This window comes from Rhyacophila brunnea, unplaced genomic scaffold, assembly GCF_057557595.1.
Source record: "Rhyacophila brunnea isolate RB1 unplaced genomic scaffold, BYU_Rbru_1.0 scaffold_9, whole genome shotgun sequence".
NCBI lineage: Eukaryota > Metazoa > Arthropoda > Insecta > Trichoptera > Rhyacophilidae > Rhyacophila > Rhyacophila brunnea.
In genome coordinates this window covers 31,395,311-31,409,351 of record NW_028233361.1, presented here as the reverse complement: position 1 = coordinate 31,409,351, position 14,041 = coordinate 31,395,311, and the positions used below count along the sequence as shown (strand labels likewise).

At 36.2% G+C, this 14,041-nt stretch overlaps 1 protein-coding gene across 1 annotated transcript in view; it reads right to left on the bottom strand.

Moving 5' to 3' along the window:
* Nucleotides 1-2,038: 2,038 nt before the first annotated feature.
* Snrk (SNF related kinase) overlaps nucleotides 2,039-14,041 on the bottom strand; it is a 67,644-nt gene continuing 55,641 nt past the window's right edge. The window contains exons 5-8 of the mRNA XM_085959704.1: nucleotides 13,358-13,669; nucleotides 11,402-11,582; nucleotides 10,498-10,755; nucleotides 2,039-3,528 (exon numbers count right to left, since the gene is read on the bottom strand). Of these exons, the coding sequence (XP_085815830.1) occupies nucleotides 2,185-3,528; nucleotides 10,498-10,755; nucleotides 11,402-11,582; nucleotides 13,358-13,669 (2,095 nt within the window). The 3' untranslated portion in view covers nucleotides 2,039-2,184. The remainder of the gene's footprint in view (nucleotides 3,529-10,497; nucleotides 10,756-11,401; nucleotides 11,583-13,357; nucleotides 13,670-14,041) is intronic.

Genomic DNA, 14,041 nt, shown 5'->3' with positions numbered 1-14,041 from the left:
CATTAATGTACCCTAGGGTAAAAGTTTGGAAGTCATATTCGTACAATTTTACAGGGGAGCATTGTGAATATTTTTTAAATCCAAAGTATAATAATTGGATTATTAGAGTTAAAAAATTGTGTAAGAAATGTTTAATTGGACTCCAGTTGTTTTAGAACGCCCAATGACGAGCAGTCATGCGTCAAGTTTATAATGTCGTGGGTTCTTGGTTTGAATTCCAGGTCTGGCAAAATCACATGTTGTTTTTGGACCCAGAGTATGGATATAATGGGTTGAGCAAGTGGCCAGCACCATTTTTCATAAAAACAAAAATCTGTTATCACAACCTCCATTCTGTGAAGGCCCATATTATGATCTTAGGATCGAACATGGTAAAAAATTTCTTTAAAATCAAGCAGCACTCGACAAGTTTTCCAGCATTAACAGAACATGGAAATGTATTAAATTACTATACTAAAATTTAAAAAAAGATAAAAATGTGACTTCCAGACTTTCAGGTATAAGGTACACATTAACTCTTAATAGAATTTATTACAACAATAGACTATGGAAACATTACCACAAGCCTTTGTATTGATACATAATAATATTTGTTTTGAGCTTCAAATACAACAATTTGCCTCTATGACTGTTCTAAAAAAAATACATAAAGTCACATAGAACTGGCAGCAATAATTTGACTATTTATTTTGTCAACTGTCAATATATAAAATAACATTTATGTTTTACATGAGATTGTTTTGCAATTATCATTATTTGAATGTGCCCTACAATAAATCATTTATTCGAAGGTTTTCATTGGTGTACTGTCAGTCATAATATTATTACATTGATGACGGAGTGAAAATCTACAAAGGGTAATACTAGATTAAACTATTACAATGTTACATTATCCAGACAATATTTGGCATTAGAATCGATTCAAGTAGGTCTTAGCTCCTTTTAAAAAAAACAATAATACAAAATCTCAGTCAAATAATACAAGAAAAAGAATACTATTCAAATGAAAATACTAAATTATTATAAGTACAATGTATAGTGATAGTAATTCATGTAAGTTTTAAGATCATAGCACAGTTAAAAGAAAAACGACTCAAAGACCTGTAAAGCTTAAGTAGTATGATAGGAAGAAATTAACTCTCACTGCAGATGTATTATAAGCACCATTTTCAAGTTTATAGGTCAGATCGAAGGGGAGGGATCGTAACGAAATGAAAAAAAGGCAATTCATAGAATTTGTACATTCATTTATAGACATATAATATATAATACATAATAATATAAGTGCACCTAAATAACACCGACTGACATTCAACATTTATTTACTTAAAATTATTATCAAAAGGATGATAAAAACCTACGTTTACAATTAACCATTTCGAAATAAATAATATATGTATACTGTTCGAAGCCTTCACATGAAGAATAGTTTCCTATAAGGAAAAGTTTACAATCTGAAATATTTACATTTTCAGATACACGTTTATTAAAACTAGGCGACGTATTATAATATTATAGGTACGACACACGCTAATAAATAGAAACGATCATCGTCAGGAGAGAGTAGATTTAAACATTTAAAATGGCAAATGTCGCCTTTCACTAATAATCGGCGACTGGAAATAATAAATCTATTTACAAAAGATTACAAAATCGTGAACAAATAATTACCTACATTATATTATTTTCTTTCGATGACGCTATGAATGCGGACACGAACGTGTCAATAAATTAAAATATTTTCGGGTGATTTCTCAGATCAGCTAGTCTTAAATCTCAAATATGCAGATGAAGCGCGATAAATGTTTAAAATCTGCCAGACTGTGATCTGTGAAATGACTATTAAATAAATAAGTTAAAACGAATTGTGTCGGTGTCTCCCCCATACCCCATAGACGGTCTGCGAGAGATGACTTTGCGGGCGGACGGCCAGTCCGCTTAAAAAATATTAACACTTAATCAGTCGCAATCGTCCCGTCACGATTAAAGAGACGTCGGCTCTTGACGACGGGAAAACGGTTCGAACGGCCGCGTCCAGTTATAAAATTTGGCACTATCTAAGGACTATCACGTGGGAGAGCGAATGAAAAAAATTCAACTAGCGCCCCCCGGAGGGTGTGGACGCGGCCTCTGTGAGGACGCCTCCCGGGGGATTCGGGCTGGACCGTCGGGCGGGATGTCACGTCAACACGGCCCACAGCATTCGAGGGCACCCGGGTGAACCCGACAGGCTCCCGGTGGCGGTCCCCGCCTCTCGAGAGGGGCAGCATCGGCGATTAATTCGATGCGGGCGCGATGGGTGTCCCCGACGAGCGGGCGGTCACGGCAAAGCTCGTTGACCAGAAGAAGGCTGGAGGCGCCAGCTGAAGCGATCTTATCCCGCACAATGCTTCCGCACGACTGCGCCTTGTATAGTCGTCCACCCTGCCCCGCTGACGCTGGCGGGGCCGGAAGACGAGGCAGGCAGAGCTTGCGGTGCACCCGAAAGTATCTGCTCAGCAGACGTACCTTTTTGGGCGGGCGCTTCTCTACGACCGCCGCCGGCCGTGGGCAATTCTCCTTTTCTTCGGACGGTGCACGTGGCGGTCGGGCCGGAGACGCGGCAAAATCAGAGGAAATCTCATCAGGAGGACGTGGGGCGGCTGGGGAGCCGCCCTTCCCATCGGGCGGCGGGCGGGCAGGGGGTCGACGGCCAAAGAGCCTGCCCGGGTGGAAGAAACCCCGCGGGCGCGGTGCTGGCCGGGCGGGGACGGCTTCCGCCTCCTGCGCCTCGGTTATCCTGTTGAGCGACTGACTTTCCCTGAGCCTGGTTTCTCCGGACCTCCTTCCGCCTCGACGCCTTCCAGTGAGGCCACCTCCCCCGCCGCCGCCCGTGTTCCCCTCACCGACAGATCCGCCGCCACCCCCGGCTGCAGGCTGTGCTCCTTTCCCTGACGAATCCCCTCCACCCCCTCCGGCACCCCCACGCTCCTGTGAGTCACTGGAGTCATCGTGAGAGTCCCTCCGCTGGGAAACAGGCTTACGAATGGGGTCGGCAGCGGGCCTCGGTGGCCGCTTTTTCCGCCCTTCGGAGTCCTCATCTGAAGCATCCGACGAGCTACAGCTGGCCGTTCGATGGCCTTTGTGATATTTAGCACGCCTCTGTTGCCCCCCTGGACCCCGGCTGCTTTCTTCATCCCGCAGCTCGGGACCCGCCCGCATTTGGAAAGCGTGCTTAGGTGGACGAATAGGCGCTGGAGCTGTCTTGTACGTAGGTGCTGGGATGGGCTCAACAGCGGGGCTCCTTCTTACTGGGATGCTGATGGTAGCGGAGCCTTCTGGGTGTAAGGTGGGCGGGGTGTCGTCCTCACACAGCAGGGGCAGCGGATTCTTGGTCATCCCTGAGAGGCCGCTTTGTTCGATCGCCGACTTAGGTCTGGTCTGCTCCCCGAAGCGGTTCTTCTTCCCCATGGATGCCATCCAACCGGCAGAACTCCCCATTCCAGCGTTTCCCAGCCGCGAACGAGTATTCTCGTCATCCAGATTCACCTATTTGATAAAAACAGATTAATCAATATTATTAATAAACGAAAATTATATTTTACTATTTAAGTACTAAACAAATAATACTATTCTCATTTTACAATCTCTATATGAGTCGTATAGTACCTATATACGATAAGTCAACTTTAAGTCGAAATTGAGATAATGATGACAATTTTTTCTACCGGCAGCGCTCCACACTAATAAAATGTTGATCAGTTCCTAACGGCGATAAATTCATATGAAAAGAGAGTGGCGATAAGTCCACGGTGCGGTTTGTTCCAAAGGGCCGATGAGTCCATGCGACCTTGTAGACAGCCAATTAGCATCGAGCATTTGCAAATAACATAGCCGTTGTAGCAGTTCGCGAGGTGTGTTGTTTATCAAAAGTGTCTCAAGTTTTTAGTAGAAATACAAGGAAATAATGTCTGACCTTACCCAGAATGTTGCTAAAGTGGAAGGAAATACATCAAGGAAACAGGTCATCAATAAGGAATTATGGAAAAAGAATGTGGATCATCGGCAAAGGTATTTAAAATACGAATATTTTGCATTGAATGTTGGCAAATACTGGGTGGTTGAGAATTTCCCTCGAATTAAACAATTGTTTTTATTTTAGTTATTTCCGTACTTTTTTGTAATTGCTCTACCTTAACAAAATGAAATCTGTGTGATTGTAAACTTTCCTCGTTTCAAATAATAGTTTTTAATAAGATTATTTTTATAACAATTTTTTTCTGTTAAAAATTACTCGGACGACGTTTATTTAAAAAGATATTGTGAGTAAATTATTGATCATAAATAAATGTCATTATTATACATAATAGGTACATTTGTGTAAAAGTGCACGTTGTTTTTTCAATGTATGCTTGATCCAGTGCAAGGGCCCAATGGTTTGGGCCGAATGGCTAACAACCATTCCTCGTAAAAAAGGGTATGTTAATATCGACCCTTAATCGGCAGAACAACGTAAGCGACACTTTTTGGTAAATTACGTTTTAAATGGAGAACTGTTCAATATCACCTAGCGCATAAGTGACAAAAATATTAGAGCCCGATCTCAATCGCGTGACATTTTTTTAGGGCCTGTGCCTTTTAGCGTTTTAACTTGTATCGCATTATAAAGTAGAGCAAAACAACGTAACCGACATTATTTGATAGTGTAAGCTACGGTACGGTTTATTCGGTGGTCCGTCTGGTAGTGAGTTGTGCGAAAACCGATTTGGGAGCAAAGCTCGCGCCGTCTAGTAAAACTGGCTGAGATAAAATAAACCTGGTAATAGAGTTTATTAAACAATAATAACCCGCCGTTCCATCTCACTACTGTCGGAATAATCTACGAAGAATAGTATCTTCCTGTAGATTTTTGAAATGTTAAAAATGTATAAGTATAAAATTTATACTGAAAATTTGGATTCTTTGAATGAATCCACTAATGTCGTGATTCGGAATGTTTTCAGAAACGTATTTAATAGACAGTAAGTTCAACTTGGGTTTTCATCTACCAAAAAAGATAATAGTGTTCTTTTTGCGAGAAAGTAACAAATATGTCTGGTGACGAGAGACTTCGGCTAATTGAAATGGATTCTTACAAATGTCCCCTTACCGTAAAGGATAAATGCAAGGAGATGTTCTTTAATGATCTGGCCAAAAGTAAAAATCACAATGACATTTTGTGCGCAAGTTTTGACCTCGAGAAGGTGCTAAACACTCCCTAGTCGAAATACGCATACTATAATGAAAGTATCTACGAAAGTGGAACAAATAATGGATATTGCTTTTTATGGGGTGAAACTGATGGTAAACGTGGCAGTAATGAGATCTCAGCAATCATGCACAAATCTTTGGACAGGACTGACAAAGCGGGAAAAAATCAAGGAATTATTATACTGTGATTGGTCAGAATAAGAACCGGTCAACACTGGGTATGCTATCTTATTTTATGAAAAATTCAACTTTCATTGAATTGATAGAAATACATTTTCTATTACCAGTGGGTCTATTCTGTATTTATCGATCGCTAAAGTGATAAAGTGATAAATATTATCAAACTTAGGGTAGGTTTGTATTATAGAATTAGCACTTATTGTAACAATTACAATACGTTGATTATAATTGTTGCAATAAGTACTAACACTTTTATATAAACCTACCCTAAGTTTGATAATATCTATCACTTTAGCGGTCGATAAGTATAGAATAGACCCTCTGGTCGTACTACGATGCCGGTCGATTCCCTTCATGCGACAATTGAGTCATTTATATTCAGAGTAGTTTAGGCACTATCAGAATGACCCACCATCATTTCCAACGCTAGGTCATCATGTCATATGCAGAATTCCGTGACTGGAAATCTTTCGCTGCTACTTGCATTCCTTCAAAGTTCAAAATTAAATTTGGTGAATTACGAAAGGCATAATTTAAAAAACTTACCAAATATTGTACCTACTCTAGTGACAGTAGGACTAAACTGTTAGACCTAGAAAACGTCATCAGATCCCGATCAAGTGCTGTGATGCTTTAAGCGCAGCCACCCTTGCTGTATAGTGCTAAATCACCAATATCGGAGATCCAGTATAACGATCTTAAAAGTCTCTGTGTTAAATGTAATATCCCTCAGAGATGACGGATGAGTTTGTGAAACTACCACATGGATTATCATTGGAAGATACTTTACCGGAATCCGATCAGGAAGATGTGAATGAGGATAATACAGCGATTACTGCTTAAAAAATGTGGGACAATATTTTTTTTTGTAAAACTGAATAGTTGATTACAATTTTATTTTATCATAATTAGTAGGTCCCCATATTTAATTATGTACGAGTAGATACGTACCTATTTCATTTTGAAAAATAGCAATACCTGATAATATTAATAATATAAGCGAAACCTTAAAAATACCAACCATTTATTTTTATTTTACCTATATGTGATTAAGTATCTACAAGCAAAAATATTAATTTAAAAAGTCAAAGTATTTTTAATTTATTTAACAACGTCCCCTTTCGTAAAATAAATGGGTGCTTATGTTATTTATTTTAATACTTAATTAGTAATGCCCTGTGATGATAATTAGCATGAAATTTATAAATAAAAACGACTACGCCATATAGCGTAAGCGACATGCCTGGAAAAAATATCGTGTCATAGACATAAGCAAAACAGCGTTACCGCCACTATCTCGAAAACTAAAAGCACTAATGCAATTGTTTTATAATTTCCGTATAGGCAGTAACCAATTATTATTAACCACATTAACAGAATTCATTTTTGGAACTAATTATGGAAATAATTTAAAAAAAACCTTCTCCTCTAAAATTTATGAATTGTCGCTTACGTTGTTCTGCCGATTAAGGGTCGATATAACCTTCACTCTGTGGAGGTTCATATGCTTTGCTTAGGAGCGAAGATGGTAATTAACTTCTTTTTTTTTTACATTTGTGTATCTTTTTCTATCACTTACCTAAAAAACTTTTTAAAGTTACGTAACCATGTTAATATTTTTTTGATTTAATTTTAATAGTTATTTGTTTATTAGATGAAAAGAAGACAAAACTTATGTTCGATTCATTCAAATGTATTAGGTTTTATCATAAAAAATAAATTTTAAAAAAATACGATTTTTATTTTACTGACAATAATTCTCAAATCGCCAATGATTGAAATCATTCTAACAAATTATTTTTGTATTTATTGAAATAATAATTGTTTTTTATTTACCCTATACTTGTCAACCACTTATCTGTAGTGTTGAGAAACAAAGACCGATAAGTCACACCTACTGGGTTCCTAAATACGATGACAGTTAGCTTCAAATGCCGATAAGTCCATCATCGTTTAGTCAATTTCTCCTTTACTGCTACGAAAACGATTAATTTCATTGTGAATATTTGTATAAAAACAACAAACCACCATAAAATAAATTCAATCATAGGTTTTCATAAGTTATTAAATGAAAATATGTGGACTTATCATATATATGAACTATACGACTCATATACGAGAATAACTATCAAGACATGCCTTGTAAACGTCATGTCATTATTTGTCATTAATTTGGGGTATCTTTGCTAGTTTATTCTGAACAATCTATATCATTATTATGCCCTATCTTTTCTCATTCCGGAAATCAACATTTATTTTCATGATTATATAAAATATATGAATTCCATGAAGTAATAAATTGTAAATGTCGTTTGAATTTTTTTTTGTCTATAATTTTAATAAAAAATATGATTATATCTATAGTGAAATATATTCGGTAAACTTTCTAGAGGCGGCCCTCGACTTTTGTATATTCTACTTTCGTACAATTTGCTATTTCGTACATTTCTTAAAATTTAGATTTTTGTTGTTTAGCACAAACACACAAGTTTAGCCTTGCGTTAGGACGCGTGCCAATATGTTGTGCGTATTGTCAGTTTATTTGTTTGTGTAAATATTTCACCCCTACACATTTTATAAACATGAGTGAGAAACAGAGAAACTGCAGTGCTGATACGGGCAAAAAGAAATTAAGGACTCATAAACTTCATACGATCGAGACAAAGATGGATATAATTAGGCATTCTGAAAGCGGTGAATTTTTTGCTAGAATCTGCCGTTTGTACAATATAAGCCGAGCCGGTCTATGATAATATGTTAAATTTTGAAAAACTAGATTATATTATGTTCAAAATTGTGGATTGTTTCCAAAAGACACGGCATAGTGATGGATGAATTGGAAAGATCTTTGTCATCATGGATTGATGATGATCAATATCAAAAAGATGTCTCGGAGTTTTTAAATTATTCAAGCTAAGGCTCTTAGTTTGCATGGGGATTGGAAGACTCGATTAAAAGAAGATTCTACCATGAATTTCAAGCAAATAAAGGCTTATTCGACAAATATAATATGAGGTTCTACATTATATTAAATTACTTTATCAAGAAAAGAAAAATAAGGGTGGTATATATTCACTATTCAACTATCTCTTGACAAGTTTATAAAGAAAACACCTGATTGCTAATATGCCTCGTAAACTTTATTATAATATATTGATAAATAAATGTCTTAAAGCACACTTTTTGATGTTTTTTTTTACATTGCTCTACTTTCGAACATTCGTACACATTTTGAGGGCCGCCTGTATTGGAGTTTTGAGAAATTGCAACATTTAGCGTTCTGTATTTGCCATTATACATAACAGGGATGGCGGACATATGGCACGCGAGATGATTTTGCATGGCACGTGAATGTTTCATTTTGAAGAGAAAAGAAAATACCATTTTATATATTTTAAAAAATGTTTTTTTTTATATAAAAAGATTTTACAAATAAATATAATTATAAGTACTATCACCAAATAAAACCCTTCTCCATAAAAATGTCCACAATTTCATATCACAAACCTTAGCTCAATATCAAAACACCCCTGACAAAAGTTGACCAGCCCTACCTTACGAACAATATTATAAAATAAATAACATTTCGCAAACGATGTCTGCGAGAGGCGATCTTCGAGTACCTGCCCTGCGCCCAAGGCCATTTTCTGTCCCTAAACTCTGCACCTTCCGCTTGTAAGTACCCCTTTCCCTTAGGAGATTTAGATATTTCAAAAATCAGTTAGTTAAAAACCTACCATGGAGAGCGGATAACACGAAAAAGACGTGCCCCGTCACGCGCGGATGAGAGTACGAGCATTTAAATTATGTAATCACCCGCATCCCAATGAATGTGCCCTTAGTCTTATGGTGTTATTACCCGATATGCCAAACTAATTATCATGTGCTCATCGTGAATCAACCTCCCCTGAACTACACTGAATAACTCACGCCAATCTAACGCTTTTAGCATATAAAAAAATATGTCCTATAACCATCAAAATTTACCTTAGTTATACTGAATCAATGTTTATCTCCCGTGTGTAAATGCCCAATGTTTTTCGATGAATAAACATGTCTGCGCAGACAACTTTCTACCTAAAAATTTTTGTTATCAATTTAATTCAATACAATGTATAACTCGAAGCCCATATGAAATGTCTCTCTCATCCCAAAAAAATACCCGAAATGAAGGACTCCACCTATATGCACGTGAGTTCTTAAAGGTATTAATTAGTACATACTTACGAGTACTTATATAATATTTAAAAATAATAACGATATAGCCATGCCTATTTTCTTCGGTTTTTCATATTATGTTCACCAATCGATGCGCAAACGGAAATGACGAAATTAATGCATAAATGACAAATCGCATTGTATTCAAAATTGCAGGCAAATCCTGTTCAAGAATAATCAATACGTTTAATGTAAATATACAATTAATTGCATAGGTCGGTCCTTAGGACCGGGGAATTAAAAATAAAAATATTCAATCAACAAACCTTATGAAATTAATTATCGGCAGTCATTCAAATATAATGACTGCTTGTTATTTTGCCTCAAACATAATCTCTAAAAATGGAAAACCGTTCAGTGATGGAGAATATAATATGAAAGAAGAGTGGTTTAAATGCCTCCACAATCTCTTTCACTAATTTTAAAACAAGGGAAAAAAATCAAAGAATAAAAGATATGCCTTTGGCTAGAAATACGATGAAAGATAAAATATCAAGAACTCAGTTGTAATTTTTAAACTTTTTAATAGAATTCTTAAAAACATTTTTTTAAAAAACTTTTTTCGTCATGAATGCTTGGCACGTCACAGTCGAAAAATATTATTTGGGAAATTTTGGCATGCATACGTAAAAAGGTTCGCCAACCCTGATATATAATATGTATAGGTGTATATATATTATATAATAATAGTATTAAGCCATCATAAAAATAAACATATATCAAGGCAAATATAGAATGCGAAATGTAGGAAACTCTTACAAATTATTAATCAATTGCACACTCCAATAGAAAGTTTACGCATATGTCATATTTTATGTAAATTCTCCTTACATGCAGAATGTAACTGTTGAAATAAAAAAAAACACAAACCTTATTGATGGCAGAGGCCAGATTGTTTCTGGGATCGACTACGTGGGGTACTTTCGAATGATGAGGTTGAGTGGAAGGCAGACCACCCGAGGCGGAGGGGTAATTGGAATTGTTAATATTGGGAGGGTGCGGCGTGGGAGGGATCCTCTCCTGCAGAGCGAGATGGAGACGGCCCTCCGACCTGGACCCTCTTCTTCCTGCGCTCGAGCCTTCCTCGTCATCTTCTTCTTCCCTCACTATGCTGCACTTGCGTGCACGCTGTTTACAAACAAGTAAAACACATTAAATTATGCACAAAAATTTCACAGTAAAACTTTAATAAAAGCAGGTATTTTACTATTTTTCAAATACTTTTACAAAGAATTTAATAATAAATGATATTTTGTTAGGCATCAAAGACATGTAAAAACTATCTGCGATTGCAATAAAAGACAATTTGACAGATATTATTAGGAAACTTTGCAAAAATTGTATAAACTATACATAAAAAAAGAGTATAATAAAGTGACATAATAAATACGGGTGGATATCTCATATTAATCATGAAAGCATTTATTTAACTACAAGGGGTACTGTGGTAACACTCGCTTGTCACTCTGCTAACAGTATCAGTATCGCTAACATGCAAGCTTGCAAAAGATTATATAAATGTCATTCAAGTGTCTGAATAAACACAATATCGCAGTAAATGGACTATAAACAGTTAACGCCTCCGATGTTGTTACTTATACCTACATACATACATACTAATATTATTGTGTTACTGTAATGTGTAAACAAATATTCTGCTTACTCAATTCTGCAATTTGAATTGAGTTTTTTTCTATTCATCAATAACTTAAAAAATACATAAAACTTTAATTGCAAATATAATAGGCAATTAAAACATTATAAATCTAATTACCTGTGGCACGTCCCCAGGTGTTCTGGGAACAGCCAGCAGTCCAGCGGCGGGTTGCGAAGGAACCATCAGTCGGTTCAGACGGCTGTCCCCGATCCCTTTGCCCCCGTCCGATGTGGCCACCATGCCCGCCATGCCGCCAACTCCTAGTACTTCCGGTCTTTTTACAACTATATGTTCCTGCCTACAAAATTGAAACAAAGCATAAGCTCAATGTAAACATATTCATTGTCATCCGGTCTGTGTCATTAACTTCTCATCCGGGGGCTCCGGGTTCAATTCCGGTGAGGTTACAATCAGTGGCAGCCGGTGGTTCCCAAAATTGCTTTCGGTGGAGTTGCAAGATCTGTTTAGCAATCTATGACTGATATTGAGCAGTGACTCATGACGAAAACTATTTACAGGGTTTCCGATGTTTTAAATGGCTTAAGTGTTAATTTTACCTAAATTAAATATTTGTAAGAGCGCAGTCGATCTCCGCTCAAATGACGTATGCGATGGATAGTGACTGATATTAGCTATAGTTCGCACTACAATAAGTGAGTGATAATATTGTAAAATTATGAAGAAAAATGATCAACGATGTTCCAAAAAAATGCAAGCAGTGCAGTGCACTTGTATGTTAGACCAGCCGCCATTGGTCACAATACATTTATGTAATATTCTCACAGCCTGGGTGTTTTCAATTACGTAGTAGGTACTACACTGTTGTTTCACGACATTACTATCATTGGGCCTCATGACCTGTTGTAGTCAAAAATTAATTTATGTAGTATTAGTTAAATGTAGTTAAAAAGAATATACAGTAAAACCTCGTTAGTAAGAACACTGATAATTCGAAATTTTCCCGAAAAAAAAGTCCCTTGAACTTTATTTTCATATAAAACCATACCTTTAATTCAAATTTCGTAATTCGAAATGATTTCAGAGTCCCTGGCATATAAAAATATTCAATAAATCGTAATAAAGTACAATATTTCATGAGCCAATCATTGAAAATTGTGATAGCCTTTTCTTAAAACATCAAAAATTACTTATTTTATGAAGTTAATAAAAATAATCCTGACATTTTATGACCCATTTCGGTAGGCACATCTATGATCGGAAACAAAATTATTGAAAACAAAAAAAAAATTCAAAATTTCAATATTTTTCCCCCATACATTTCGTAATTCGTAATTAGATTATTTTTTCGATTTTTGGTCCCATGGAATTCGTATTAACGAGGTTTTACTGTATTATATACCTATATATATTTTTTTTATTATTAAATAAAAAACTATACAATGCTTTAAGATTGTTGTGGAAAGTCCCTCAAAACTAAGAATAATAAAACGATGGCCTTGGCCCTTGGCAAATATCGATAACTAGAAAAAAACATAACTTTCAATCAATCGTGTTAATTCTGTAACATTAAGTAATTATTAATAAACGATTTCTTTTATTCAACGAATAATTCACAAAATTTAAGAATGTACCATTCTAACTATTGAACATACATAATTTTGAAAAACACTTCGTTCTCTTCAAAATATATTTGTTGAATACAAGAAATAGTTAATTAAAAAATATTAGCAAGTTCGAGTAAGTTACAACATAAAATATTGGAGAGATCCGTGATGTCGGTTAGTAATTAAAGTAGTAGGTACCTACTTTGATTTAATAAACAAAAACCGATTGCCAATAGTAGCTTGATTTGGAAGAGCGCTGATGAGCAGGTATTATAAAGGCCAATAGTTAGAATTTGTCGTAATTAGTATGTCACCTAGTAGCATAGTGGACAATGTGCACGGGACGCAAACCCAAGAGATGCAGGTTAGATTCCTGCTGGGTGTCTTACTTTTTTCAAAAAGATTTTTTCTATTGGTTATAATATATTTTCTCAGAAGTGTTTTTCAAAATTATGTATGTTCATTAAGTAATTTGTTACACCACTGTAATTAATAAAGGACAACCCACCTCTCGGCTCGTAATTTCCTCTCAGCGAGCAAATAATAGGTAGCAGTGACATGATTGTACTCATTCTTCTCCAGACCTTCCAGGATCTGTTCCTTGCTTGCTATCTGGCCGTTCACCATCTTCTGGACAATGATAGTGTGGTCCTCATCACTGAGCTGCTGCCTCGACACCAGCGGCAGGTTATCTTCCGTGGGACCTTCGGGGGAGTTGTTTACCGTGCTCGAATTGACCACTTGGACCCACGGATCGGATGAGATTTGGGATAATGATGCTCTCTTTTCCGGTTGTCTAACCAGCATTCGCCCGATCAAGCTGGAAATCAAATAAATGTTTAGATACTTTAATTGAAATATTCACAATATAAGAAAGAGTGCTTCTTTTGATGTGTTTTTGTTTTTTAAGTTTTTCTCTTTATCTGTCAAATTGATTTATCTTCCATGTTTTTAATAATAATTACTTATATGATATTAAAAGTACATCATAGTCATTCAAGGTAAACTTGACTCAATAAACATGACAGTGCATGCGATCCGTAAGCCCTGAGGCAACTGCAAAGGATTTTTTTTCATGAATATATCTAAGAAGTGGAAAGCTGTACAAAACATCAGGCAAACATGCTATAAATTACCAAATCATTTAATACTTCGAAATCAGCTCCTATCCACAGAAATTCATACACATCAA